The 17,239-nt window shown below is 44.9% G+C and overlaps 1 protein-coding gene and 1 non-coding gene across 3 annotated transcripts; both read right to left on the reverse strand.

The window, feature by feature from the left end:
- Positions 1-331: 331 nt before the first annotated feature.
- On the reverse strand, positions 332-13,326 carry ZBED3 (zinc finger BED-type containing 3). 2 transcript variants are annotated; one of them, XM_078004124.1, is made up of 4 exons: positions 13,230-13,326; positions 11,160-11,232; positions 5,066-5,205; positions 332-4,378 (listed from the first exon to the last, which is right to left on the reverse strand). In XM_078004124.1, the coding sequence occupies exon 4, from the start codon at positions 4,359-4,361 to the stop codon at positions 3,666-3,668; it is 696 nt and encodes a 231-aa protein (XP_077860250.1). In that variant the 5' UTR covers positions 4,362-4,378; positions 5,066-5,205; positions 11,160-11,232; positions 13,230-13,326; the 3' UTR covers positions 332-3,665.
- On the reverse strand, positions 6,855-6,992 carry LOC114679195 (small nucleolar RNA SNORA47). Its single transcript, XR_003730866.1, has one exon. It is a non-coding gene; the product is annotated as a small nucleolar RNA SNORA47 (small nucleolar RNA).
- Positions 13,327-17,239: the final 3,913 nt, after the last annotated feature.

The raw sequence follows: 17,239 nt of genomic DNA on the forward strand, positions 1-17,239 counted from the left end.
ACAGTTGGTGAGATGGAAGAGTAGCATTTGTGGAAGTCTTTTTCCTTCTAAAAAGGAAATTCAGATCATCTAGCCCATATAAATCCATATGAAGAAGTTAAGTTCCAATACTTGAAAATAACTTATACTATTACTAGAGTAATATAAAAATTGCAAAAGACAAAATACATTAAAATGTTAATAGCAGTTTTACAGAGGTGACAGGATTTTGAGGTATTATTTTTTCTGTTCTTCCTCGATTGAGGCAATACATTTTGTGTTACTTGTATAATAAAAAAGATTTACATACCAGAATAGTTGGTTGATTGGCTTCAAACCAAACAGTCCAATAACTGATGCATTAAATCTTTATTGACTAAACAGCTTAAAAATTATTACTGCTATTTCCTTTATTTGTTGTTGTGAATTTTACTCAGAATTAAAGATAAATGATTATATTAGTAATTACAGGAAAACTAGTAAAAATCTTAAAGACATTGAATGGGTTAATGTACTGAGCAGCTATGGAATGCAAGGCACTGTGGGAGTGGGGTGAGTCTACTCCCCCCAAAGGCTCAGGGTCTGGCAGGGGAGGTGAGATAAAAACCCATAGCCATACACTGGCTGGCCTGTTCTGAGGGTTGTGAGACAGAATGCTAGGAGACCAGAGAAGAAAGAAATGTCTCGACGTGAGGAGAAATCAAGGAAAGCATGGTTTTAGAAAATGGGTGGGATGTTTTTTGTACCGAGAGACTGAAGAGGCTTTTTAAAGTGGAGGGAAGGCAAACTGTGGCATAAAGATGCCAACACCAGGTATTATCAGGAAGAACAGAGTCCAATTTGGCTGGAGCATAGGGCATATGTAGGGGAAGGGAGAGGACTGGCACGGGGGCAGAAGGGGACTTGAATGTCAGGTGACAGTCAAAGCTTGCACTCTAATAAGTAGGTGATTGATAGGTGATCTTGGGGACTTTTGAGCAGGAAGAGTGGATAATAAATCAATACTGGCTTAGGACAATCCCTTTGGCTTTGGCCAAATTGTGACTCAGGTAAGGGACGGTTGGGGGAGACAAGGATGGGAAGATGCATGATAAATGGGCCCTATGCTTGGCAGGAAGGCAGTGCAATATTTTGTAGAAATAGACTTAGCAGAGCAGGCGCCCAGCATTCAGTGAGACCGCAGTTCAAACCCCATACAGACTCTTAGCTGCTGTATGACTTGAAGCTGTTAGTAACTCCCCTGAACCTGTCTCATCTACAAAATGGGCATAGTAGCACCTATGTCATAGGGTTGCTTCATGGCAGGTAATTATTCTTGTAAAGCATTTAGCACAGCTCTGACGACACATGGTGAATGCTCAGTAAATATTAATGTCACTAATTCCAGTCAATTCCATTAACTGGAATTAATTAGTTGGAGTTAGGAAGGAAACAGGTGTCAGCTGGGTCGACTGAGGGAAGCAGAGATCTCAGGAAGCAGTACATGGTGGTTCGGTGGGAGCATGGCATCTGTGAGGGAGACTGTCTGCAGTGGGATCCCACCTCTACTGCCGGCCAGCTGTGATCTTCTACAGGCTACTTAACCCTTCTAGCTCAGCACAGTGTTACCATGGAGCTGGTGTGAGAGTAAAGTGAGATAATTAATGCATGTTAAGTGTGTCGTATGTGCCTGATACATTGTTAGTGCCCAGTAAATGTTAGTCATCAGGTGAGGGGTGTGATGTGGGGTTGAATAGATTCGCCTCTTCCACTCACAGAGGCAGGATGTGCAAGGAGGAGTGGAGACATGCAGCAAGGGATTGGGCATGAAGGATCAGGCCTGGGGAGAACACTTGGCCTGGAGATATTCAGGAGTCCCTGGCCCAGAGATTACAATTCTGCAGGGAGATGAGCCACGAGTGGAGTATTAGGTATAGGCCTAAGGAAGCAATCAGACACTTCCAGAATAAAGGACATTTGCTAAGACAGCTGGCCTGGTTGCTTCACAAAGTGTCATCGGAAAATATGTCGGGATTGTTCTAGACTAAAAGTGACTAGAGTTGAAACCAAAAGACTGTATGAACCTTGATGGGACCTGGGTTTTTTTTGTTTTGTTTTATTTTTTAAAGACAAACATTCTGGAGACAATTGTTGAATACTGATTAAGGGCTCTATATTAGAGGTTATAAAGAAGTTACTGTTTATATTTTTAGGCATGATAATCTTATTGTAATCACATAGAACAATGTCTTTGTTCTCAGGAAATCTATGTGGAAATACTCAGGGGTGAAATGTCATTTTATGTACACATGCATGGGGTGGGGAGAACAGTAAATCTGGCAAAATGTTAACTATTCAATCCAAGTGGAGAGTACGTATCTGAGTATTCATTGTGCTAGCCTTTCAACTTTTTCTGGATGCGTGGAATTTTTCAATATAAAAAAAGAGGAAAAAAAAAGAGGCCTGTGAAAAATCTGGGAACCAGTATACAACAGGAAAAGGAATTCTTTGGAGGAAAAACAGGATCCACCTACCAAGAGAGCAATTTCAAGAAGGGAGAGATTAAGCAAAATGGAGGCTGCAAATAGATCATCATATTTGGTCACTGAGAGATTGTGGCGGCTTGGAAATAGTCCACTGTAGCACAGAAAACTGAACCAGAGTGAAGGAGTAAAAACTGGGGAGGAAGTATAGGCAGCAAGGACTTGTTGGCCCTTCTGGGTTAAGTCTTTCTTTTCAGTAAGAAAGGGAGACTGAGTATTGATGAGGAAGATCCTGGGGGAAAGGGAGGGACTGAGACAGCGAAAGGGGGAATACTACAGGAGGAAAGACCCAGTAAACATGGGAGAGGAATGGGATGGAAAATGACAGGAAGATGTGGCCTTATGCAAAGGGATGCTTTCCCCTTCAGCCCAGAGGTGAGGACTATGACGACACGTGGGGAAGAAACCCTCTTCCTAGTGACAAGGGGATGAGGTGATGTCTTGCTAAGGTGGCAGATGTGAGGCCTGAAAGTGGACATATGTGCCACACTTGTCGTTAGGTCTGAACCAAGGGAAAGATGGCCGAGGGAAGACAGAGTGCACCTGGTATTGGTTGAATAATACGGGGAGTAAAAAAGGGGGCTCTTTGGGACTGCCCCGATGAGGGCTAGAGATGATGCGGGTCTACAGCAGTCACGGAAACTGGAGGGGACATCCCTCCGACCCTTCAGAACTTGGTGTTGGGCAGATTATGCATTAGGAACTCTTTTTTTGGGTAAAAAGCTTTCTCATTTCCCCGCACCCTCCACCTTGGGCTGTTGGAGGCACATGGTGTGATTGATAAGTCTTTGGTATGGAATGAAGCTCTCTATCCTTTCAAAGTCACCAGGTTCGGGTTCCCAGCCCTAAGTGGTCATGGCACCAGGGGGTCTGGGTTCACGGGGCTGCTGCAGCTCTCGGGTGTTCCGTGTGCCACCCCATCCCTTGCATGCATGCCCACGAAAGGCCGCCCAGGCACCCCAGGTGACCCCATGGAAGTGAGTTTTGGTTCTGCTCTGGCTTCGAAGTGCTTCTCAAGCTGAAGCCTTCGGGCGCGGAAGGCCCTACAGTTAGCTGGAGCTTCCAAGTGAGTAGCGGCTGCTTCGGGTCTGGCTTCGGTGCCAGCGAGGGCTGAAGGCGTTGGTCGGAGAAGCGCTGGCCTGGGGTGGGGAAGTGGCCACACCCCTACAGGAGGACCTTTGTGATGACGCAGCTGTCCCTGTCCCCCTCGGGGTCGTCCTTGAGCGGCAGCGCAGTGGGAGCCCAGCCCAAGGCGCCCTCACGGCGGCTCACTTCCCGCAGCCGCACCTGCAGCGCCTCCCGCTCGGCCTGCAGCTCCCGGCGCGCCTGGGCCGCGGCGCGCTCCTCCTCCTGCAGCGCCCTCCTCCTCCGCTCCAGGGCGCGCTCACCCTGCTCCACGGCCGCCTCACGCCGTTCCAGCTCCCGCTCCCGCCGGCTGCCGCGCACGGCCAGTGCGCCCATCTGTTCCAGCAGGCGCGCCCAGTCGCCCTCGGGGGCCGCAGCGGGGACGGGCGGCGGCGGGCAGGGCGCGGCAGGTGGTGAGCGCCGGGTGCCGCTGCTCTCCAGCTCCCGCCGGTGCGCGCTCTTCAGGTGCCTCCACAGCGCCGAGGTCCCTGCGTGGAAGCCCGGGCCGCGGCCCACCTGCTCCCCGCACAGACGGCAGGTGGCCCAGTGGCCCGACGGATGCCCGGGGCGCCCCGGGGCCAGGTGGAAGTAGCCCCAGGCCTCGGAGTACGGCGCCCCCAGGCGGCCGGGAGGCATCGGCGCTGGCCCCAGTCCGGGACACTGACCGCCCCGTGCCGCCGTGTCGTCTAGCCCGCTGGCCTCGTCCATGGTGCAGGTCGGCTCGCCACTCCTCATTCTGCGGCGCCCGCACGCTGGGGAGCAGGGGAAGAATAATAATGAGTGTTAGGATCACGCACACAGCTCCTAGACTACAGTTAGTCTGAGAAAGCATGCCGCCCTCCATTTTCTTACCGATAAAAATCCTATAGTGTGGGTAGGTGTCTAGGTTTCTAGTTAATCTTCAGTATTAAGTGTTGATTCCTCAGGAAAAAAACTGTTAAAAATGTCTAGCCCTTCCTATACTAGGAATCCTGTTTGAAATCAAGTGGATCCCTAGTGAACAAGTATTTCTACTAATAGCGGGAGGCTAAGCTGCTTGAACGGAAAAAACTAGCTAACTCCGTGCAGTGTCTGTGTTAGCTTTAACTAGTCTCTGCTTTCTTAACAATAACAACAATAAAAAAGGTACTGTCTTCAGAATAACAGCGAGGCTTCCTTATGCAGTCTTCTCTGGGTGCTGCACAGCACACTTCAGCAATGACCAGAAAAAAAGCTTTGGGAATGAAAATTTTGTATCTTAAACTTCAGGAGTGGAAGAGCCAGTGGTGAACAGCCTTTTAAAAAGCTTTCAACGACTGTATGCTTTTCAAGATAAAAATATGTTTTTGTGATTATAAAAACAATCTACCATGAGAAAATCGGCAGTACTGAAAGCAATGCTTTTAAGATATGCACATTTAGGAAATGGCAATGTCCAAAGCAGCACTCTAAAGTTTTACCTTTAAATTAGACAGTGGGTCATTTCCCAAGGACTCTGGGGTCCCTGTCATTGCCTCAGGGTTTCCAACCATCTCAGGTTCCACGGGTAGAAACAATGCATGCAACACGATTCCTGAGTTCCGAAGAACCATCAGCAGTGCTAGGAGTAAATTCAGAGGACAGGCAGGCCAGTGAAAGAAATGCATTCAAACCACCTTAAAGATAGATACTAGAAATAATGAGCAGCGCCATGCCCTCGTTCACTTTTTCTAACCCTTTCATAGATACCCAAGGAATAAAACAAATAAAATTAGTTTTCTTTATTGTTTGTGCTAACTAAAAGATCCCCTCTACATATTTGCAAGATACAAAGTTTGCTCAATACTTTTAATTAAGCAAGAAAAAGAAATAAAAGTAATAATGTCTTGCTTTGTTCAACACAAAATCTGTTAAAAGGATCCAAACATAATGCAATGACTGTCACCGCAGTCTTTTTTATTAGGAAAATAATTCACCACTGCAATAACCTATTAAAGAAAAGGGAATACAAAAAAAGGCAAAGTTTATTCCTTAGGAAATAAGTTCACAAAGGACCAAATGTGTGATTCTAGATAAATTTGCTTTGAAAGTTGAAAAACAATGAGAAGAAAACACATGACAGACTTCTTGAGCTCTTCTGAGAACTTATTTCAGGGAGAAAAGGGCAAGGTGAGACCCAGGCACAGTGAGATCAATGCTGCTCATGCTGTCAGATGTTGAACCAGCAGCCATGGACATGACAAAGTTCCAGAATCCTTCTTGTTAAACACAACTGGAAAAAACTGAAGACAAAGATGAGAATAGGAAAAATAAGCTGCTATAGTAACAGAAGCATTTAGTGTAAACTATGAATTCAGTTGCTAATAGTCTTGTTAGAGATGCACAGTACTTTTCTAAACCTAAGTATTATTTTTCCCACCAAGCAAGTCCACTCCGGATCAGGTATGACATTTAACATATCTCATTTTTTAAAAAAGATAACAGATCTGCCAGAATCATCAAAAAAGACAAGTACCATGCATCTTCTAACAAGGAAATGGCTATTTACATGTCTTCTGATATACAGGCATTGATTTAAATATGGTCACTCACGATAAAGACCAATTAGCATAAAAAATCTTTAGAAATTAAAGGCTACATTTTCCCCCAAGAGATTTATTACATTGCTAAAGTCTCAAAAGTGAGGAAAGTAGGATGAGGAGTTACAGACCACCTTCAAGAATGGTATTTTTGTGGCCAGTAAATATTATGGTTATATAACATTATGGTTGCTAAACAGAGTAAGATGTAAGGGTTATAAACATTTTTTTAATTATCTAACTTGACTTAGAATTTTTTCTATACTTTTTTCTTTTTTAAAATTTCTATTTCCTTCTATATTGAATCTGAGCTTTCCCGAGGTCCTTTTTTATTACTGGACAAACACAAAAGTGGACAGAGTATTAAAAGGGATGTAAACATTTCTTATAACATCAAGAGTATTGCTTTGCATTCTGATATGCTTGAGCTAAAGCTTGGAAACTGCACATAAACCCGCAGGTTGTCTTACTTGTGCCAAAGTCTGAGAGTCATCCTTACTGATGTGGCCCTAATAGAGCCAGAGGTGACCCATTATTGTCATGCTTTTTACCTCTCCGGGTTTCTTTAAAAACTGGAATGCCCAGAGGGAGTGTTGCACAGGTGAATGCCATCTGTTAGGAGTTAAAGTGGGCACAAGGTGAGAAGCACTGACTTTGACGTCTTAATCCTTTTGACCTAGTAGAAGCCTCACAAATGTCGGCCAGCACAGCGCTGCCCCTCCGAGGGTGGCAGGGGGACATCCTCTGCCTGGGCAGCCCTTCGATTTTGGAGGTCGTAACCGGTGGAAGGCAGCATGGGGCAGAACTGCCTCACCTTCTCAGTCCTCCACACCATGCGGCTATATTCTAGCTCAATACAATCCTCAGTCTCAGTATCTACCGTAACAGCCTGGTTAGCTCTGCTAAACAACCCGAGTGCATTTCAGCTGCCCCTGCAATGTGGAGGGGGAGAAAGCTCTTCAGACACTTCAGCCACAACCATAACACACAAAGGGCTCTTCAAACTGACAATAAAAAGACAAAGAGCCCGATAGAAAAACAGACGAGAAATATGAGTAGGCAAATGACCTAACAGCAAACTCAAATAGCCAGGAAATTTGTGAAAAGGTGCACAACATCACTTATTTTCATGGAAATGCTATTAAAGTAGCAGGAAGGTATCATTTTACATCCATCACACCAAGAAACATTAAGAGGTCTAACAGCCAAAGTTATAAGGGAGGTAGAGAAAACGCACACACTCCTCAATTACTAGTAAAGATGGGATGGATTTTAGGAAAGCATTCTGGCCATTTCTTCCCTCCCTCCCTCCCTCCCTCCCTCCCTCCCTTCCTTCCTTCCTTCCCTCCTTCCCAGGGTCTTGCTCTGTCACCTAGGCTGGAGTGCAGTGGCACAATCATGGCTCACTGCAAACCTCTGCTTCCCGGGCTCAAGAAGCGATCCTCCCACCTCAGCATCCAAAGTAGCTGGGACTACAGGTGCATGCTACCATGCTTGGCTAATTTTTGTATTTTTTGGTAGAGACAGGGTCTATGTTACCCAGGCTGGTCTTTCTTGAACTCCTGGCTCAAGTGATCCACCTGCCTCAGCCTCCCAAAGTGCTGGGATTACAGTCATGAGCATATCCAATGAGAATACGTATCATTAATTCTGTGGTTAGCTAATAAGAAGAAAATGAAAAGTAAGAGCTCCCTCAATTTTTCCTTGAACATTTTTTTTTTAAACTAACACAAAGGTGCCAATGAATTTGAGTATTTTGCTTACATCCATCCACTCCATCCAACTCTCATTCAAATGCTCATTATGCACCTGCTAAGGTCAGGTGAGTGCTTTCTGCCAAGCATTCCAAGAGGAATGTCACGAAGTCTCTGCTCGCAGGAAGCGTACCATCTGGTGGGGAAAGAGATGCTTCCAACAATAATTCTGATACCTGTGTGATAGGGCCGGCTGCAGTTTCTATATTAATTAAAAACAGAGGCTGGGCTCGGCGGCTCACGCCTATAATCCCAACACTTTGGAAGGCCCAAGCAGGTGGATCACCTGAGGTCAGGAGTTCAAGAGCAGCTTGGCCAACATGGTGAAACCTTTTCTCTACTAAAAATACAAAAATTTGCTGGGCGTGGTGGCGGGTGCCTATATTCCCAGGTACTCGAGAGGCTAAGGTAGGAGAATTGCTTGAACCCGGGAGGTGGAGGTTGCAATGAGCCGAGATAGCACCATTGCATTCCAGTCTGGGTGACAAGAGTGAAACTCTGTCTCAGAAAAAAAAAAAAAAAAGATATAACCTGAGATTCTACTCCTGGAGATCTCTTCTATAGAACTAACAGCACCAATAAACACAGTCTTGTGTCAGGATGTTCATTACAGAATCATGTAGGGTGACAAGAAACTGGAAGCAAGGGAATGCCTGCCACCAGGAAAATGGCTGAGTATATAACATATGTTTATATCAGGGAATATTATATAGCAATTAAAGAGGAATAGCATGAAGTTCTGTTCAATGTCTTAGAAGGATATCTGGAGGAACTGCTCAGGGAGAAAAGAGATGCAGAAGAGTGTATAATATGATCCCACTATTATTAAGTAATACACATATCTGTATAGGCAATATACAGATACAGATGAAGAAAAATAAAGGAGATACTATGAGTTGAGGCAATGGTAACTGATGTGAAAGAAGGGAGAAGGGGAAGAGGTAAACACAAAAGCAAAAGCAATAAGATGCTAAGAAAGCATGCATGTGATCACGTGTATACATTTAGGGAAAGTGTGTATATCACAGGATCTCTACAAAAATAAAAAATAATTTTACAAAACAACCCCTGGAGCAGGGTGCGGTGGCTCACACCTGTAATCCCAGCCCTTTGGGAGGCTGAGGCAGGTGGATCACTTGAGGTCAGGAGTTCAGAAGACCAGCCTGGCCAACATGGTGAAACCCCATCTCTATGAAAAATAGAAAAAATTAGCTGGGCGTGGTGGCAGGCGCCTGTAATCCCAGCTACTCTGGAGGCTGAGGCAGGAGAATCGCTTGAACCTGGGAGGCGGAGGTTGCAGTGAGCTGAGATTGCACCATTGCACTCCAGCCTGGGCAACAAGAGCGAAACCCTATCTCAGAAAAACGAAAAACAAAAACCAAAAAAACAAAACAACCCTTGGCTCCTCAGGCGTGTGAGCTCAGGCAGGGCCAGCCCAGCCTTAACTGTGGAGGCTGGTGGGACAGTCCCATGGGGAAGCCCACTGCTGTGCCGCCTGGAGGAGGAAACCCAGCGTGTGGGGCAGCTCATTGTCACGTGGTTTGCTGTGCTCTGCAGAAGGAGATTCTGTATGCACACCCAGGACGTCATGGAAGAGGAGCTCATCCCATTCATCTCCCTGGCACAGAGTAGACACTTGGGGGATGCTGCATTAAATGAAATGAACCTGACTCTGTTTCTTTAGCCCCAGCTCACCCGAGTCTCAATCTTCCCATCTGTCAAGAGAAATAAGATTATTTGCCTCTAAACAGGTGGCTGAGATCAGACAGTGCAAATGATGTCACTGTTGGACTCTCTGGTGTTATATAAATTCAAGGCATGAACAAAAAAGAAACTACCGATACTTACTACTCAGACGCATCCACGTTAAGATTTTAGTGGTTAAAAGGCAGTTATTTTTCCATCTGACATTATGTTATTGAACAAAGTAAGTAGTCTAAGTTGGGGGAATCCCCTTGGGAGTTGTTTGAGTACAAAGAGCAAATAAGAAAGAGTAACAGATCCAAGACCCTTAGCCCTTAAATTTATTTTCACTTCCTAAACTGACCCTCATGCAAAATAGGTTGCTTATCACTAAGGTAAAATAAGATAATGAGGAGGTTTAATTAGCCAAAGCCCTGTGATATGCATTTCTTCCTTATCAAATACCCAATGAGAATGCATATCATTAATTCTGTGGTTAGCTAACAAGAAGAAAATGAAAAGTAACAGCTCCCTTAATTTTTCCTTGAAAATTTTTTTTAAACTAACACAAAGGTGCCAATGAATTTGAGTATTTTGCTTACATCCATCCACTCCATCCAACTCTCATTCAAATGCTCATTGTGCACCTGCTAAGGTCAGGTGCGTGCTTTCTGCCAAGCATTCCAAGAGGAATGTCACATAGTCTCTGCCCTCAGGAAGCGTATCCTCTGGTTGGGAAAGATGCTTCCAACAATAATTCTGATACCTGTGTGATACGGTTTGGCTGTGTCCCCACCCAAATCTCATCTTGAATTGTACTCCTGTAATTCCCACGTGTTGTGGGAGGGAACTGGTGGGAGGTAATTGAAACATGGGCGCGGTTTCTCCCATACTGTTCTCGTGCTAGTGAATAAATCTCATGAGATCGGATGGTTTTATAAACAAGAAGCCCTTTTCGCTTGACCCTCATTCTAGCTCATGCCGCAGTCAGCTAAGGAGTGACTTTCACCTTCCGCCATGACTGTTAGGCCTCCCTAGCCACGTGGAACTTTAAGTCCATTAAACCTCTTTCTTTTATAAATTGCCCAGTCTTGGGTATGTCTTTATCAGCAGCGCGAAAACAGACTACTAACAGACTGGTAAAGGTGAAATCAGTGCTCGCTCCTTCGGGTGAATTCCATTACATCATCTCCACTGGGGAAGGGGTGGGCGTGGGCAGCTCCTGGGAGCTGATGTCTTAGGGACCCTAACACAGAAGTTCATGCAGTTCAGCATCCCTTCCCCTCCCATGCCCCACAGGGCACAACCGCATTGTCATCCACCACCAAAACACATTACCCTTAGTACTCGACTCTAATAAAGTTCCAGTTCCTCAGTTGTATAATGAGGCTTCCAAGCTCCTATTTTAAAAGAAAGTTTCTTGAAGCTAAATAAAAGCACTACTAACATGAAATTAACAGTGGAAATCTCTGAGTGCAATTTCAGGGTGAAAAAAACTGAAAAGACAAATGCAGATTTTAGATATTTCAAGGAAGGAGAGAGAGTAGTGTTGCTGGTACCATGCCTCTGCACTTGCTGTAGCTGAGTTTCATTTGAGTATCCATTATTTGGAAGGAGTTCTTAAATCTAAGCCTGTGGAAGACAATAAATTCACATTAATTATCTCTCCATTTGACTCAATTTTTGAAGAGGTTCTATCCTGATAAACTATCAGATTCAATCCCAGATTCCTCGGTATGATGTCCCTGAATACCAGTATAAAGAATAAAGGAAGAAATCAAAACCTGGATGAATAATCTGTATAAATATGGGCATATACACAAGGTATGACTGTAATATTGACAGTCATCCTATAAAGCACCCACAAAAGTTAATTGTATTATTTTATACTTATGCTTGTGCACATAAAAAAATATTTGACAGGCTAAAGGCCAAAGAACCAGGCACTGTTCTCAAAAGGACATAGTAATTAATTACACTTCTATTTGTCCTTTCATACTCAAGGCTACTCACTGTAGCTGGGTTAACCAGGCAGAATTTAAACCAATATATGTTGGTTGAGCCTGGATCTTACATGAGAAATTCACACTCATGTGAAATTCACACAGACTTATGTGGAAACACTAAAAACATTTACTTCATCCACCAGTGACTTTAATCAAAGTAGAACAAAATAATTAATACAAGTAATTAGAGTTGACAACTGAAGTGTCAAGAAAACCACAGTTCATCTGTTATCCGTCCATCTCTGTTGAAATATTAATTTACTGCCATATATTAATCTATTTATAAACAGATCCAGACAATTAGAAAAATTAGTCTGGAATCACCAGGCTGAAGGCTTAGCTGAAGTTAAAAGACAAGTAAAAATGCCTCCAAACTGTAAAACCTGAGTTGGGGAATAAATGGTAAAATGTGTAAAAGTTTAGAAAAAGGTTATATGTGGACTGTAAAAAACACACTGGACTCACAGGTAATTATGTGGTGAATCAGAGACGTTTCTTAAATGTCATAAGCCAAACTCTTAGATATTTCTACCACTAGCTAAAAGGCAGAAAAGCACTCTATTAATGCACTTTTTAAAATGAAAATTGCGACGTGTTCTGCCCTTAAAGTGGACCTTTATTTCAGGCCTGCATTACTTTGCTTAATAGATATGGTCCTAAAGATTAAGGTGGTGATCCATTTTATCTTGTAAAAATGCATAATTTAATCTGAGTTATAGGAATTTAAAGCCGCCCTACTTTGAAGGCCTTTGTGACTCAAAGATTTTTTAATTTAATTTTTAGATTGAGAACTACCTGGCTTGGGCTTTTGGTCTTTTTATAATATATATCGCTGTCTACTTTTTTAAATTCTTGGCTGCCTCAAGCTATTCTTGCCTCCAAAAGCTGTCATCATAATATATGAATAAAAACGGCAGAAAATAATTACCCTAATTAGGTTAATGTATTAAGTTGTTTCTACAGCAGTTTCTCTTAAACACCTTATCTTTGTAGTCTTGGCTAATTAGAAATTCGACTAGTGGTAAGTATTTATTTTTTCCTTCAAGGGGATTTTTGCTTTGGTAAACCTCGGACATTTGGTTAGTGTAACAAATCACAGAAACTGCTCCAGCGGACTCCGAAAGGAGCGGAAAATTCTTTTGTTTGGGGGCCACGAGGGGTGGAGGAGGGGTGGGGATTCTGGTGTAAGCTTTTGGCTTGCATTCACTTTCTCCCTCCGAACGTGGGCGACACCAAGTAACTCCCAATTACAGAAAGAACCCACTGCAGGGTGCCCAGCCGCTTGCCCAGTAAAAAGACTGTAATCAGACAACTTTAATAAAGGGAGAGAAGGAGAGTGGCAACGAATTTCCACATTCCGAACAAGCCTGTCGAAAGCGGAGTGTAGGGAAGGAGCAAGAATGAGGTACTGGAAGATGGTGAGCGGGGTCTTGCAGCAGAATCCCGGGCCCACCTGCCTTCTCAATCGCGACAGCCGGCCCGGAGAAGGGCAGCCCAGCGAAGGGCACGCCCCGCGCGGGTGCCAGGGAGGCCGGCGGGGGCGTCCGCGGTCGCTGCTCACCTGCGCTCCCCGCTGCCCGGCCCGGCCCGCCTCGCCCACCGAGTCTCGAAGCCCACACTCACCCCATTACCCGCGAAACGCTGCCGGAGCCGGCGGCTGGTCGGGAGTCGGGGATGGTAGATCCCCCTCCAGGCGCCTCGCTGACATTTTGTCCCGGACGGAAAACCTCCGCGCTTCCCACTTAAAGACACAGCGCTCCATTCACACGTCTGCGGGGAAAGGGGGGCCGTCACTTGTGGCCTTCACCCGAAAGTGGTAGGGGAGTCGCTCTGAAACCACCAAGGTCCGCGAGCGACAGACTGTGTTGGCCAGGGTTTAAAGATGACGCAATAGCTGAGTGTGGTTGAAATGTAACTATTGTTTTATAACTTTGCATTAACCTTCCAAGACCTGGATTCCCGGGCCTGAGTCTCAGAGCGCGGTTTGCATCCTTGCAGGCTGCAGGAACATGATGTCACAAGTTATTAGAAGAAATCCCTCCAACCTAGGTCTGGACAGATGAAGGCGGCGCTTGTTGGTGTTCACCAAAACACCAGCATGGTGTACCAGCTTTGGCTAGATTATACTCAGGTAACGAACAACCCCTGCAACTGAGTAGCTTCAAGGTCCGTTTCTCAAGCGAATTACTGTGGCTGAAGGGAGCTTTCGTAGTACTCCCCCAGTTTTCTTCACTCCCGGCTCCAGGCTGAAAGATCAACTTTTCTGGGTCGTGCTCCCTGCTGGGCTGGTAAACCAACTTTGAGGGAGAAGGTGGAAGTCCTGATTTGTAGTGTTTGCTATTTCTGTGATGTTAATACTCCCACCATGGCCGATTTCAAGCTACAAACAGTCTAACAAGTGGCTTGCCAAGTTCCTGGAAATGTAACGATTAGCTCTTGTACGTGACTGGCACAAGCTGCTCCTCAAACTCACATTCCGCATGCCTCAGTTCTGCTCAGGTTCTATTGGTCAAAACTTGCTGTCAGTGGGTGGGGAAGTATACCCCTCTCTTAAGGAAGCCTTGCAAGTCATGTGACAATGAAACGGGAGAGTTCCCTGATTTCCCCGTTTTCCCCGCCCTTTGCAGGACATGCAACAGGGCTGTGGCTGGTGAGTTCGGTCTCTGCCCTGCTGAAACCCCTTATGGGAGGTGGAGCATGCAGACGGACGGGTGCAGGAGCTGGGGTGCAAAAGCTGGGGCGCTAGGCTTCCAGCCCCATTGCAGTGTCCAGGGGCAGGAGCCTGTGATTCCTGGAGCCCAAATGGGCTTGTGTTACAGTGTGCTCTTTTAGCCTTACCATCAGCGGACGGCTTAAGTGTTAACCAGCTCAATAGACCCTCTGCATTTTTGCAAGCACAGAGGGTCAGTCTGACAGCTTTCTGTATCTCGAGCTCTTGTCCCCCCTCCCAGAAAAATCAGGTCACACATGGACTTGAAGGATAGTGAATGCTGGTGAAGTAGAGTAGTGGGGTGGGGGTTATTAGGTGGTAGGGGTGGCAGTCAGTGGGATGGATGGGGAACTGGAAAGGGCATGGAGTAGGAAGATGATCTTCCCCTGGAGTTTGACCGTCCAGTGGTGGATTCTCTGACTGTCCCCAGCTGAACTCCTCCTAACATTCCTTCTCTTTACCTGCCGCTCTTCTGCTCTTCTGTTCATCTGCTCATCTTTTGCTGCTGGAGCCTGGTTTCTGGAGTTTATTTGCGTACAGGATAGGGGGTCATGGAAGGCCAAAAGGTAACTTTTGGGCACAAGGGCAGGAATGCCTCCCTTCATTTAGGGCCATGGATTTCCAGGCTTGAGGGTGGGGCCTTTGCCAGGGAACTGCCTTATTCTACCCAGTAGTTCCCTGTCTTCTGTCCCTATCAACAATAAGTGAGCTGAATAATACTCTTAAAAGGAGGGCGAGAAATAACTGGGTAGAATAATACAATCCACCTTTCCAATAATGGTTTCGGAAGAAGAAACTGGTTGGGTGTCTTCAAAGGCAGGGGTCCCCAACCCCGGGGCCATGTATCAGTACCCTTTGTACCCTGTTAGGAACCAGGTGGCACAGCAGGAGATGAGTAAGGGGCAAGCAAAAGAGGGAAGCTTCATCTGTATTTACAGCCGCTCCCCATGACTAGCATTGCCGTCTGAGCTCCACCTCCTGTTACATCAGCTGGGGCATTAGATTCTCATAGGAGCACAATTGTGAACTATGTGCATTCAAGGGATCTAGGTTGTGTGCCCCTTATGAGAATCCAATGCCTGATGATCTGTCACTATCTCCTATCATGCCCAGATGGGCCCATCTAATTGCAGGAAAACAAACTCAGGGCTCCCACTGATTCTACATTATGGCGAGTTGTATAGTTATTTCTTTATATGTTACAGTGTAATAATAATAGAAATAAAGTGCACAATAAATGTGATGTGCTTGAATCATCCCAAACCCATTCCCCACCCCTGTCCATGGAAAAATTGTCTTCCATGAAACCAGTCCCTGTTGCCAAAAAGGTTGGGGATTGCTGTTCAAAGGGATGATTTTGCAATGTGAAGGCCAACTATTAGGTTACTACTGTTCTTCAGGCCCAAAGGACACTTTATAGCTGTGGACATCTGATAAAAAGAAAAGTAATGAGTATACTGTTGGTGGGAATGTATATCCAGACACCCATTATGGAAAACAGTATGGAGGCTTCTCAGAAAACTAAAGATAGAACTGTCATATGATCCGTCAATCCCACTACTGGTTATTTATCCAAAGGAAAGGAAATCAATGTATCAAAGGGATCCTTGTACCCCCGTTTATAGCCACACTATTCACAATAGCCAAGATATGAAATCAACCAAAGTCTATAAACAGATCAGTAAAGAAAATGTGATATATATACACAATGGAATACTATTCAGCCATAAAAAGCAATGAAATCCTGTCATTTGCAGCGACATGCAGGGAACTAAAGGCCATCTTGTTAAGTTAAATGAGTCAGACACAGAAAGGCAAAAATCACATGTTCACACTCATGTGGGAGCTAAAGAAGTTGATCTCATGGAGGTAGAGAGCAGAAGGGTGTAGGAGTAGGGGAGTGAAGACAGGTTGGTGAATGGGTACAAGCAAACGGATAAGATGGAATAAGTTCTAGTTTTTGATAACACAGAAGGGTGACTATAGTTAGCAACAATACATTGTATTTCCAAATAACTAGAAGAGAAGATATTTTTCTTTCTTTTTTTTTTTTTTTTTTGAGACGGCTCTTGCACTGTTGCCCAGGCTGGGGTACAGTGGTGCAATCTCGGCTCACTGAAAGCTCCGCCTCCTGGGTTCACGCCATTCTCCTGCCTCAGCCTCCCAAGTAGCTGGGACTACAGGCGCCTGCCACCACGCCCGGCTAACTTTTTTGTATTTTTAGTAGAGATGGGGTTTCACCGTGTTAGCCAGGGTGGTCTCAATCTCCTGACCTCATGATCCGCCCGCCTCTGCCTCCCAAAGTGCTGGGATTACAGGCGTGAGCCAGTGCACCCGGCCGAAGAGAAGATTTTTTTCTATGAGTTTGACTTTAATTTCTAAGATTCCACATATACTTGAGATCATGCAGTATTTGTCTTTTTGTGTCTGCCTTATTTCACTTAGCATACTCTTCTCTAAGACATCTATGTTGTTGCAAATGGTAAGAGTTCCTTTTTCTTTAAGGCTGAATAATATCCGTGTGTGTGTGTGTGTGTGTGTGTGTGTATACACCACAGTTTCTTTTTTTATTCATCAGTTGATGGACACTTAGATTGTTACCATATCTTTTGGCTTCTGTAAATAATGCTGCAATTAACATGGGACTGCAGATACTTCTTGGAGATAGGGTTTTTATTTCTTTTGGAAATATACCCAATAGTAGTATTAGTGGATCATATGGTAGTTCTATTTTTAATTTTTTGAGGAACCTCTATACTATTTTTCATAATGGCTGCACCAATTGACGTTTCCACCAACAGGGTAAAAGTGTCCCCTTTTCTCGAATGCTCACCAACACTTGCTGTCTTTTGACTTTTTGATAATAGCCATCCTAACAGGTGTAAGGTGATGTCATTTTGACTTGCATTTCTCTGCTAATTAG

This window comes from Macaca mulatta, chromosome 6, assembly GCF_049350105.2.
Source record: "Macaca mulatta isolate MMU2019108-1 chromosome 6, T2T-MMU8v2.0, whole genome shotgun sequence".
NCBI lineage: Eukaryota > Metazoa > Chordata > Mammalia > Primates > Cercopithecidae > Macaca > Macaca mulatta.

Bases quoted from the DNA above. Each gene is read 5' to 3' on its own strand.
- ZBED3 (XM_078004124.1), bottom strand. From the start codon at position 4,361: ATGAGGAGTGGCGAGCCGACCTGCACCATGGACGAGGCCAGCGGGCTA.